The sequence below is a fragment of the Cygnus olor genome, chromosome 3 (genome assembly GCF_009769625.2).
Source record: "Cygnus olor isolate bCygOlo1 chromosome 3, bCygOlo1.pri.v2, whole genome shotgun sequence".
Taxonomy (NCBI): Eukaryota; Metazoa; Chordata; class Aves; order Anseriformes; family Anatidae; genus Cygnus; species Cygnus olor.
Genome location: NC_049171.1, coordinates 101563232 through 101576465, shown reverse-complemented (window position 1 = coordinate 101576465; position 13234 = coordinate 101563232). Strand labels below are relative to the sequence as shown.

Below are 13234 nucleotides of genomic sequence, written 5' to 3'. Positions count from 1 at the left end.
CACAACAGCAGCTGAACTATTGTTTCTACTTTTTGCTAAATGGAGTTAAATAAGAGTGGACTGCTTACTGTCCTCTGCTGTAGTCATTGAAGTCCAGTCACTATAAGCATTGCCATAACCATTGGAGGCAACCACTCTCATCTGATACTCAGTGTACGGCTGAAGATCTCTGACACTGTGTTGTAAGGAAGCAGTTGGGCTGGAAAGCAACCTGCGAAGAAAAGTAGCGTGATTTACAGCTTTAAAAATCCCACCACCGAAAGCAAGACTAAAACATTACAAGTCTTGCAAAAAAATAACCCAGCCACCCTAAAGGTGAGCCATATTTGAGATAATAGGACTTTTCTTCCTCAGCAGCTCACGGTGGCCTTGCAGTGGTCTGCGTACTCTAGAATGTCACCAGCAGAATGCATCCGCCGCATCTGGAGTCGGTAGCTGGGTGCGCCTGGGGCGTTGTTGCGAACTGGTGTAGACCAGACAACCTGAAGACTGGTCGGAGTGGCAGATGAAAGCCTTGGAGGCATAACACCATCTGGAGCTGTCGAAAAACATGGATGAATTAGAGCAGAGAAAACCATGGACAACATATGCTGGGTGGAAACAAAACGCTCCGTATACTGGAAAAACTGTTCCTCGGGATCAACAGCAATGTTAACACGGTCCATTTAGTTTAACATTTTCACTACTAAACTATGATACTTCTTTATATTCTTCTTTCCAAAGCAGTTACATGAATGTCATTTTGCTAAAAGCAAATCTCTAAACACCAAAAGGAATTCATAAGCAACATATTCTCTACCACCTGTTCCTATATTATCTGCTTCTCCTTGTGCCCAGTTCTGCCACCCCTAGAAGTTAAAGATATGCTCACAGAAATGTTACTCAGCAAGACTAACAATGATCAGATCTTTTATCATTCAGGTACCTTCTTACTCTTATAAATTTATAATAATTCAGAAAGAAAACAGAAGAAATTTTAATGAAAAAAAAAAGTCTTCAGGTAGAAATCAAAATAGATTCACTGAAGTCTCAGTCTACAATTTTGTTAAGGAAATCAGTTTATATGAAGTTGCAGATTTATATCTTGCAGTTTATATGAACTGCAGATCAAAATCTGTCATTAGTAATGCTATGAATGACCTTTAACTGCTGCAAATTTCCCTGTATGCAGTAAAAAGAACTATGCCAACTTGCACCCGGGAGTTTATGGCTTTGCATGTTTTTCTTTAAAAAGAAAACAATCTGTTGGAGAAACTTTCTGTACATAAACACATCTGGAACTTTTATATACAGTGCATGTCTGTAGCTCTGTAGCTCTTTTCCAATGAGTTAAAACACTGGAAAATCACTGCCTTTCTCATTTAAACTTGTGTAATAGTTTTGCGTTTCATAGTCCAGTAGTTACCATTTGCATTTTTCCTTGGTCATTCCAACAGAAATTCTGGTTGCCGTTATTTCTTGTTTATCTCTGTTATAAAAACAGTCTCACAGATCTGTAATTTAAGGCGAAAGTTGTAAGATGAATGAACAGTATTTTACAGTAAGATCTTCATTTACCACCTGAATATGAGGTGGTTACTAAGAGGGAAGCAACAGACTGTGAAACACTGGAAACACTGTCCGAATCCTTCTCTCCCTAGAACAGATGAAAGGATAGCATCAACTCTGAAAAAAAGTCACCAGTCATATACCACATTTTTAAATTTATACTGACATAGGCATACTATGTGTGTGAAATATGTGATATGCGAACTAGCGTCTAGAAGGTTGACTTTGATTATGCATACTTATGACTGGGGAACTCCAAATTGTATGGAAAGGTACAAGACATGGCTTGCTGCAATCTGCAGACTCATTTCCTTTCCCTTAAGTTCAAGGTCCTCCAGTTCACATAAGATAAAAAGTTCCCTTTTTTCTCTGTTACCATGAAAATGGTGAAATAAAATTTTGGGGCTTTAGCCAGCCTGGCCACATTTGGATACTCCCTCTTGTTGTCATTATCTAGACCTAGGCAATGAGACTCTGCTGAATTCCAAATAAACTTGAAACTTTACTGTTTCTAAATCCAGGAGATGTCTGAAGCTAAAATAATTCATGGCCTGCAAATCCCTTGCAAATACATTCAAGGCCAATCAAGAGCCTGAGAACACCTCAACTCTGAAGGAAAAAAAATGGCTGATTTAACATGAATAGCCACTGACATCCCCCCAGCTGAGCCATCAAAACCAAACATCTGCACACCAAATGCCTCTGTATGTGAATTAAATTACACTCTGAGTAAAATGGAGAACATATATTTACCTCACTTAACATTGCTCTGTTTAGCAGCAACATAACTAATGTTGGAGTTGAGTTGCGCAATACAGGATTTAGTACAGTGCTCACAGATAATCATGAATTATTTTGGCATTTCCTTATAAAGTGATAACTAAAGTTGTTAGCAGGCAAGCTCAGCAACAAGAAAGACGGCACAATCAATATAATAACTTTTATTAAAGGATTTTAAAGTGTTTTCACAAGCTGACACTAAAAGAAAGACTCAATATCCCTTCAAAGCAGGGTACTACCTCATTTAAAAATGAACTGTCTGTAGCTCAATTGTACCTATTGTTTAAGTGCACAGAGAAGTTCTACACAGGAGAAAAGCTATCTCTAACAATTAATCTAATTAGCTGAGTTGTAATTTGGTCAGTAAGCCAAAGTTCACATTGTTATTGAGAAGCCAGTACAAGCAACTCACTGAGGAGGCAAAGCGTTAAATTTATTTCCATCTCTGTAAGAACACATTGCTTCACCTTTGTCTTTCATTTCTCAGTCTGTTAAATGGAGATAATAATACTTATCCTTTTTTGTAAAGCTCCCTGAGATCCACAAAGTAAAAGCTCTGATTAATCTTTATGTATGTATAGTGGTGGTTATTATAGTGATACAGGAATGTTCATCAAAAAACAAAGATGTAGCTGTCTAAATGTCAATAACAATTCACAGTGCAGATGTTATTTTAATTGTGTAGTTAATCTCAGCTAAATGTTCAAATCTCTTCTACCAACAAAAGCCCAACATAGGGAAGTGTGGAAAATTTAGACAAAGCTCTTCTGTGAAAGTCAACTGACCTGTAAAACAGGCCTACCTCACTACTTTCAAACAAACACATTTGAATATTTTGCAAATTTATTTCATTGAAAAGATTTCCTGTAGGTTGCAGAGAATGTCCTTAATCTGCTCTTCCAAAAGGAATGGGACAGGACTGTACAGCAAAGAAGTTCTGGAGTCTCTGCTGAGTCATAATGAAAAAGGTGCTCTGTAAAACTAATCACATTTTGATCATTAAGACTACAGAGCACTTCTCCAAAAAAAAAAAAAAAAAAAAAGGTAATTCTAAACTGCACACAAAACATCCTTTGACTATTGCAAACACTCCTCCTCACCAAGGTCTTCAGTGTAACTTTTTCCTCAGCTTAACCCTTTTTATCCGATCCATATTCCCAAGAGACTCCTTACTACCCAAGTAATAACTGGCAACCAGCAATAATTCTACTGAAAATTTCTCAACAGAAGAGCCATGTATCTATCAGCTTGATATACCGTCTTTAAGATGCAATGTTGCTCAAAAAGCTCCCCTCAAGCTTTAATATGACCCTCAGGGGGCAACCACTCCACTTGCAACCTACTGAATCAACATCTAGCCCAGTAAATCCTCACTTAGCAGGGCAGAAAGTCACACTTTGTCTATGAAGAGATTAAAAAAGCAGAGTAAGATATTTAATCAGATGTCAGTTTTAATCAAAATATTAATTAATAAACAACCCCACAAAATAATAAAAACTGGACTGTTTAATTCTGACAATAAGATTGTATTCTAGTCATTCAGTTACATGCAGATGAGTCAGGAAAGACCTGATCGCTGCTCTGCAGCTAATATGCTAAACAATCTTTGAAAAGTGTTTTAACTTCTTGCTTCAGTTTCTTTATCTTAAGTAGCATATGCAGTAGTAGTCAGCTTTGTAAGTATTTGTGTTAGGGCAGCAAGCATTATATTAAATGATTGCACTTAAATGTTTACTTCATGTTAACAGCCTACTTTTCTGAGAAATATTCATTATACTTACCATAAAAATATACCTGTAACTTAAATTATCTAAAAGCAGAAGACTTTAGGAAGGATTATTAAAAGTGAACTATTAGGACAATAAGCTATCTACTTCTAAAAATTGTCTGCACTATTAATTTTTAATAAGATGAAGAAGAGTCAGAAGAGCTTGTTTTGATATCCACCAGTGTGGCGTCATCTCACTGCAACTTTGGTAAAGTGACACCACGTTTAACAATGATCAGACATATATTGGCCATTCTGTATCCATAATATCTTCAGATCAGCAGCTAGAAGATTTTGGGAGTATGCAAATGTAACTCTACAATTCCCTACATCTGCATGTAAGAAATATTTAGGAGAGCTGATGCATCTTATCTAAATATTTTTCATACACATGTGTATGCAGATGATAACAGAAGGTATTTAACTACAAAGGAATGAAAATAAACTCTCTGCAGTTTGTACCATAACAGCAAGGAACAGTTTCAGTCAGACTGCCTTTAGATGACTGTTTTGCTCAGTCATGGCTACTCTCCCTCTTTTCCAGGTTCAATTCACAAACACCATTTCTTTATCTCATTGCATTGGTTGTTTAGATACTCCTGATTCATTTTCTATTTTAGGTGCCCATACTGAGATCATCTCATTACAGCACTTTTTATGGCAATATGTTCTGCACATTGACATTTGTTTCTCCTGATTTTCCCAGGTATGCCTGTTATCTAGTTGTTTGTGCAGTCCAAATAATTCTAGTCATTCCATTCTCCATAATTCTCAACATGGCCGTGCGTGTTTTTTGTTTGTTTGTTGTTTTGCTTTTTTCATTTAACCGAAAGGCAGGCCATGATGCTGGGCTATATGTCATCACTAGAAGGGCATGCTAGTTATAAACCTTTATCTGTTGGCAAGATTGTTTTTTTTTCTGTTTCTTATCTTCACAGGTTCATTGAAGTTTACTCTGGTTTGTTTTTTAACCCTCTTTTTTCCAGTCATTTTTCCTACTCAGTATATATTGAATACACTGAGTAATTTCGATTTTGCATTTAATGCTTATATTTCACCAAATTGTTTTCCACCTACTCAGTGACTAATGAATGTATAGGTATTCTTGAATTTTATTTTTAATTTTATAATTTCACTGATAACATGTTTTCAGTTACAGATACTGTTCCATCTAATAATATATCTACCAGGGACAACATAGCTCTAGTTTAACTTTCTGTTACATGTCCTATTCAACATAAATCAATACATTTTGGAATATACAGTGTGGAAGGTCCATAGTGGCATTCTTGCTTGCCCCAGTCTGGGGCTCAAAAAGTATGGTAAGCACTCTGGAAAAAACAACTCAAGAGACATAAAGCTCTAGCTTAATGTCTCCTTAAACTTCCCAGTAAATACAAACCTGTTCACACCTAATGTTCTTGAAATTTTCCTTTCAGAAGCATGACATAAACAGAGTACAAAAACATCTTGTTCTCTCTTCATGATCTATCCTGTTATAGATCAGCTTTAATAGTAATTTCATCTGAGAAGGGGTCACTTTGTATAGTTGTTTGCTTTTAGCATTAATGTTACTTATACTAGTTAGGCATAATAACATTCGGAAAATTGAAAATAATCAGTTTGAAAATCTAAAATTTATCTTTAACTAGACCGAGTATGCAAGCTTTAACTGCAAATTTTCCTCCATTTGCAGTATTTGGTGTTCTAAGCTGCAAAGTACAATTTCAGTAAGGCTTGAAAAATCAACTCACACTTTACTTCGTGGCCTGCAGAAGTGAACTTTAAGACAATGCTCTTATGAAATCCCAGAACGGGCTTACTTATTCCTGATTAATACTGCTGTAAAGAAAAACAAAATCAGACCTCACCCTCCTTTTCATAAGCTTTACCCCATGTACAGCCTCAATATTTCTAATCAACATATGGGTCTCAAGTAAAAATTTGTGTAAGAGATGCCTTTCCTAAGTGCTATATTTTACTGAAATCAACATTATAAAAATGTTTTACAGACTTGTCTCCTTTACCTTTATTTAAGAGGTAACCTGCCTTTCTTCTCTCATGCTCAACAAAGTTTATCCACGCTACTCAGCATGAACTTTGCTAAACTCTAAAAACTACAGAAGAATGCCAGTAAGCAATTAGCTGAATGATTAATGGTTATAATACCTGTAATAAAGACACTGGATAGAATTTATAACTGCCCAGTAAAGCTAATTATTCATCAGATTATTTAAAAGGATGCCTAGCCAATAACTGTCATATCACAAAATTAATTAAAAAAAAAAAAGACCATGAGGAAAAAACATAAGAATCGATGTTGCAAAATCAGGCAGAAATCATAATTAAACAACTATTATAGGCCATTTGTGACTCAAGCTACCTGCAAAGTGAAATACCTCTGTGAGTTAGCTTTGAGAAACTATCAGATCTGCCACTTTTCCTTACCGGAGGGAACAGATGTGGCAAGAGGGGAGGGAACAGGATTCTGTCCATCTTCAAGTAATATCTTCAGCTTCCTACATGAAGCAGCTTTAGAAATGAATATTGTTGTTCTTCTTTTTGGAGAGAATTTTGCATCATCTTCAAAGTCTTGCAGGTTCCCTTACAACTGATACCTGCTGGCAGAGAGCTAGGCAAGTAAACTAGCTTTCACATTGCTGCAAACACTGGCACTTCTCACCTCTGGTGGTAGTCTCACAGAGTACTGGCAATGAGACTCTTAGCTAAACTGAAGTTTCCTTCTTAATATTGATGGTATAATTGCAAAGAACTGCAGGCTGCTGACTTACAAGCATTTTCCTTCATATTTGAAATGAACCAGTTCTCAGGTAGCTACAATTTCTGTAACTAAGATGATGTCACAACCAGAGCAATAACCGCAGATAATTACTCAGGAGGACTTCACCCTTTCCATCAACGGCTATTTGAAGTGCATTTCAAGAATCAGAGATGAAAACCTAGCACATGAATCAGATGGAAGGAACTCATCAGATGGAAGGAACGTGCATCAAGAACGTCGTTGCTAGCTGGTCAAGGGAAGGGATTGTCTCTCTCTAATCTGTGCTGGTGAGGCCTCACCTTGAGTACTGCATGCAGTTTTGGGCACCATAGTATAAGAATAATAAAACATAAATATATATATGTATATATATAAATAATATAAAGAGAGTGTCCAGAGGAGGGCAACAAAGATGGTGAAGGGCCTAGAGGGGAAGATGTATAAGGAGAGGCTGAGGGCCCTTGGTTTGTTCAGCCCAGAGCAGAGCAGGCTGAGGGGAGGCCTCACGGCGGCCTGCAGCTCCCTCACGAGGGGAGCGGAGGGGCAGGCGCTGAGCTCTGCTCTTTGGGGACAGCAACAGGACCCGAGGGGATGGCATGGAGCTGGGACAGGGGAGGGTCAGGCTGGGTGTTAGGGAAAGGTTCTTCACTGAGAGGGTGGTCGGGCACTGGGACAGGCTCCTCAGGGCAGTGGTCACAGCACCGAGCCTGCTGGAATTCAAGAAGCGTTTAGACAGTGCTCTCAGACACATGGTCTGATTTTTATTTTTTTTTTTGGTGGTGGTTTTTGGGGACCCAGGAGTTGGACTTGATGATCCTTGTGGGTCTCTTCCAACTTGGATATTCTGTGATTCAATAATCAGGAAACCCTCCCTTCAATGTTCATGATTGTTTATGACTTAATAATTTTTCATACTGAACTGAAAGATGGCAGAGGAATATAATTATTCCCAATAGATAGTACTGTTGATTAGCCCTCTAATTTGACACAGCAGCAAGAGGATGAGCTTATACTGAGACACAAAAATTCACATTCCTGGAACAAACATGGTATTTCCAAGATTTCAGCAGCTGAACTGTCAGGGAAAGATTCTATCCAGTACATGGTGAAGGCTAGCTAACAGTAGCAACAATATTACTTTCAGCATGGCTACTCCCCGTGTTGACGTGGTGAAAAGTATGGGTAAGTAGGCAAGTTAGCTACTTATATCAACGAAACACAAAGGAAACAAATAGTCCACTTGAGGAAGTCCTGAAAGGCTTTAAAACCATTGATCAGATCATAGGAAGGCAGAATAATCATCTTCTGTGATGGTAAGGAGTGTGAGATGAGCTCTGAGACAACAGATGAGAGACAACTCTTAGTCCTATGTTGCCAGTATAGCTGGTTGCAAGGAGAGTAACTTAGGATGCAGATAAAGGAGCTGGTAGAGTCTAGAACAATTTTATTTTGTAAGTTCATTAGCTCTGAAAACATGCAAGTCCCCAAAGAAACAAAATAAAGCAAATGAAGTCACTGTTGGTTGAGAAAAGGCCAGGGAAGGAAGTCTAAACCTATGTAGCTTAAAGAATAGAGGAGAGCAAGGTGATAGACATATAGTAATATTCAACTTCACCAAAAATAAAAAGACAAAGAGAATCTCTGAATCCTGGTTAAAAAGGACATACAGTAAAGAGATCAAACTGCTGCAAGAAGGATTTCAAACTGGAAATTCTCCATCAGATAAAACAAACATCTTACCTCAAACAATACATACAGTTTTGAAGACAGAAGATGAACAAGATGATTTCCTCATGAACTCTTCTTTGGCCTAATAACTTAACGATGGGCTCTAACATGACAGAAGATGAAGAAGGAACAAAGAAACAAGAAAAGGTAAACACCTTTTCTGAAGTGCCCAGTTGAGGCCTGCTGAAAATGAATTTCTGATATACTGTATCTTTTATTCTATGACTGTAAGAAAAGGGATGACATAGGATATTCAAAATCAGAAAGCAGCACTCCACACAAGCAAGTGGAAGTGGTTTCTGCAAATGATTGTTGCTATATCTCCACTCAATTTGGCAAGAGAAACTAAGAAAATATAGCAACCTAAATGAATGCTAAAAAAAAAAAAAATAAAAATTAGATAATGGAAAAGTTACAAGTGTTCTAGTTAAGTAAGTCTCCTGGTTCAAATGCGGGCAGTGTGCGTACACCCACAGTATGAATGTGCCAGTGGACCACCACTCACAGAATTCTCTACCATGCCATTGATGTGCATTTTAACAAAGAATCAGTTGATATATCCTTAAATTTACAGACTGGAGAACAACACAATTTTTCAAATAATTTGGATCCTCAATAATATTACCTGTATTTATTTTTAATCCGTAAATTTCTCTGCGATATGTAGAAGATGGTGTGAAATACTGACATTTCTGATGGAATCCAAGCTCACTAGTGTCCATAAATAGAAAACCAAGCTGACAAGGTGACAGATTAGCTGGTGTCAGTGAGCCACTATGCACATTGGGTGATGCAGTCTTATTATATCTTGAATGTCCCGTGTACCAGTAAGATCCAGGTCACTGGACTACCTTTTGGACACGACTCAACCGAAGCTGTAACAACAGACAGTTTTACCCTGAAATCCTTTCCCATTTGAAGAAAGAGAAGAAAAAGAGTTTTCCCCAAGTTCCTGGATTACTATCTAGGCAACACAAAGCTGGATTTGGTTCACAACTAATAATTAACTTCTTTATGGGATACATGGTAATCACAAACAAAAAAAACACAAACCCAAATCTGACTGTCAATGTCCTATTATAAGGAAAATCAGACACAGGCGTTGAGAAAGAAGGAAGTGTTTCTTTCCACCTACAGTCGGTGTCCCCATCTCTTCCACAGAAAGTGTGAGCAGAAAGTCTGACTCTCCAGCATGCCCAGAGGGAATCAGCTCTCTGCTGTGGCTCTCCCAAAACACTGCATCCCCTCTACCTGTCACCTCTTCTACTTCCCTTTCTGCAACAGAAAAACAGGCATTTACACTGCCACATTTCCAGTAGCATTTACATGTTTATTTGAACGTTGTTTTGAATCAAATACTGTATAGTACTATGATTTATAAATAGAAAGAACATTTAGAAAAAGCACTGTTGAATAATAAAATTAAATCTTAGTTATGAACAAGGAAAAACAATCATTTTACTTTTCATTAAAAACAGCTATAACAACTGTTTATAGCAATAAGTAGACCATTCTTGACAGCAGAGTCACTTTTCAAAGGATCAGATGATTTTATAATTACTGGGAGTTGTGACTTTGCTTGGATTATCTAAAGACCAAGGTACTGCTTCCTTGGGTGTGAATACACTTGGATATCTCAGCTGAGGTTCACAGAATCACAGAATGGCTGAGGTTGGCAGGGACCTCCGAAGATCATTGAGTCCAAACCTCCTGCCAAGCAGGCTCACCTAGAGAACATTGCGCAGGAATGCCCATCCAGGTGGGTTTTGAATATCTCCAGGGAAGGAGACTCTCTGGGCAACCTGTCCCAGTGCTCTGTCACCCTCACAGTAAACAAGTCCCCCCTCATATTGAGCCAGAACCTCCTGTGCTTCAGTTTGTGCCCCTTGCCTCTTGTCCTGTCACTGGGCAAATGTTGTGCCATCACAAATGCATCATGTTACAGCTTTGGCTTAGTTTCTAGCCTCCTGACAGTACTGATATAAAATAGTACCAAAGTTACAAACACAGCTGGTCTCATCATGTTTCAGATTTTGTTATATGTTCATGGTATAATATTCCCACAATCACTGTTCATACATCTTTGTTTTCTGCAAGGAGCTTGCAGCGTTTCTGGAAGTTTTTCTATATTCTAACTTTCTTAATCTTCTTAAATATATCTTTATGAAATATATGCATATGACATACGAGAAAAGCAGCTAGTTCTTGGATATTTTGTTCATATATCAAAAACCACCACAGGAGTGCACTAGGGAATATGTTGTCAAAGAAACCATGGAATTTCAGCTTCTCATTTCCAATTTTCCCTAAGGTGTAGGTGCTTATCACAACAATATCAAAGTGTCTTCTATGTCAATGCACTGAAATAAATATATTCCCACTGAAATTCATGGAGGAAATTCAGAAATTGGGAATGTACAAAATCTCATAAACTTTACAAACTCTAACTTAACGGAGAGTCCTTTCTTTGGGCAGAAGGAAGTTTTGCTCACTTAAAGACACTGGAAGTCATACTCTTAAAATACTGAGGACATAATTGTTTGAAAATTTACCCTCACACTTCTATCGAGCATCTTCTAAAATTTTGTTCCTTGTAAGTGTTTTTCAGTAGCAACCACATTCTCATAAATGGAATAATAAAAGAGACATTTATTATTTGCTTCAGTCTTCAAGCTATTAAAAAGCATATTATCTTTTCCCGTTCACCTGAGTTGAACATGGCTGAAAACAAATATATCAAACCAGCAACACTTATTAAGTGGAAACTCTGATTTGTGTGTGTGTTATCACAACCTGCTTCACAATTCACTCTAAAGCATATAGCCTTTGAAGTAGCCTACTCTAGTTTCCTTCTGCAAAGCACAGCATATGTCAGGTTCAGACGAAATACCAAAAATGATTGTATATTTTATTAAAAGCCTATTTTTTCCTCTCTCTCTCTTTTTAACAAAAGTCTAATTTAGTTGTTGTTCCCTTAGGTACAAAGTACACAGTTCATAATTCATTTTATATAAAATGTCAGTTTAGATTTTTGCACTTCTTTGATAAATGAGAAAAAAAATGTACATTTCAATTTCCTTCTACGAGGTTTTACTAGCAGAAGACCCCCTCCCATTGTGCTGCTCAAAGACCTTCGTGTTAAATTAAACATCAAGATTCAGAAACTGTAGGGAATGATATTTCCAAGACATACAGTACAAATATATGAGACTGGGAAAAAAGGTAATGATTTTTCCTACCACTAAAGTGATCTCTCCCAAAGAGCATCTTTGATCCTTGAATTAGTTCTCAGTTATAATTTAATACATCAAAACTGTCAGCAGCTTTCCTTACATTTAGACACAAAGTGATATAGTCAGCTCCACAAAGAGCAAAATACAACATTGAGGATCTTGCTTCCCTCCCAACATGTGCTTGTGCTTCTAAAGCCTATCAATATTAATGGGGAAAATGTGTGTACATCAAAGGAAATAGCAGAGAATTAATTTAATTGTATCTGTCGTCATTAACAGTATAGAGTGTTTTTCCTGATATAACCAAATCCCGCCATTGATCAACACCCACAACTCTCAGGGGGCTAATCTGCACAATAGCAAAGAGCGGAATCAGGAATTTAGTTCTGGAAATAAAACTATTATAATTAGGGAAATGGCAACAAAACACTGTATATTATTCTCTTTTGTAACATATGAGGCCAAGTCGAACAAATCCAAACTATCACATTTACAGAGTAAACAAGAATTCTTATCACTTCTCAAAACTGCCAACTGCAATGCTATGGCTGTCACTTCACGTTACAGTCTAGTACAGCAGCTGAAGTATCAATGAATTATGCTGTATTAGGAAAAAAAAGCAACAGGATCACATTCTCATGTTCATGCTGAGTATCAACACCAATGAACCCAGATCCACAAATGCCCAGAAGCCACGACCTGCTCCCTCAACCCCTTTGCTGCCAACGTGCACACCGCTTAACCCCAACCAAAGTAGTGGCCTTACCCCTGGGTTATAATAGTGCCTGCTCTGTCTTCTCCCTCAATAAATAAGGTATCTCTTTTTTTGCTCAGTAGCAGACTTTCACCTGGAGAGATGGGCCATATTCTGCCTTCCTTGTTCATAAACCCGGAGATTAGTATGCTGCCCAGGAAAGTGGGAGATGGGAATGTCAGTCACTTAGGATAAACAATCCAGATCTCCTTCTTTTTTGTGGCCAATGCTCTAACAGAGATAAGCTACAACAGAATATGAATAGAATATATTTGAGGCCGCACCTCGAGTACCGTGTTCAGTTTTGGGCCCCTCGCTACAAGAAGGACATGGAGGTGCTCGAGAGAGTCCAGAGAAGGGTGACGAGGCTGGTGAGGGGTCTGGAGAACAAGTCTTACAAGGAGCGGCTGAGGGAGCTGGGATTGTTCAGTCTGGAGAAGAGGAGGCTCAGGGGCGACCTTATCGCACACTACAGGTACCTTAAAGGAGGCTGTAGCGAGGTGGGGGTTGGTCTATTCTCCCACGTGCCTGGTGACAGGACAAGGGGGAATGGGCTAAAGTTGCGCCAGGGGAGGTTTAGGTTGGATATTGGGAAGAACTTATTTACTGTTGTTAGGCATTGGAATAGGCTGCCCACAGAA

At 38.1% G+C, this 13234-nt stretch overlaps 1 protein-coding gene across 1 annotated transcript in view; it reads right to left on the bottom strand.

The window, feature by feature from the left end:
- USH2A (usherin) overlaps positions 1 to 13234 on the bottom strand; it is a 420079-nt gene that overhangs the window by 138210 nt on the left and 268635 nt on the right. Inside the window, 2 exon segments of the mRNA XM_040551919.1 lie at positions 69 to 211; positions 388 to 538. Of these exon segments, the coding sequence (XP_040407853.1) occupies positions 69 to 211; positions 388 to 538 (294 nt within the window).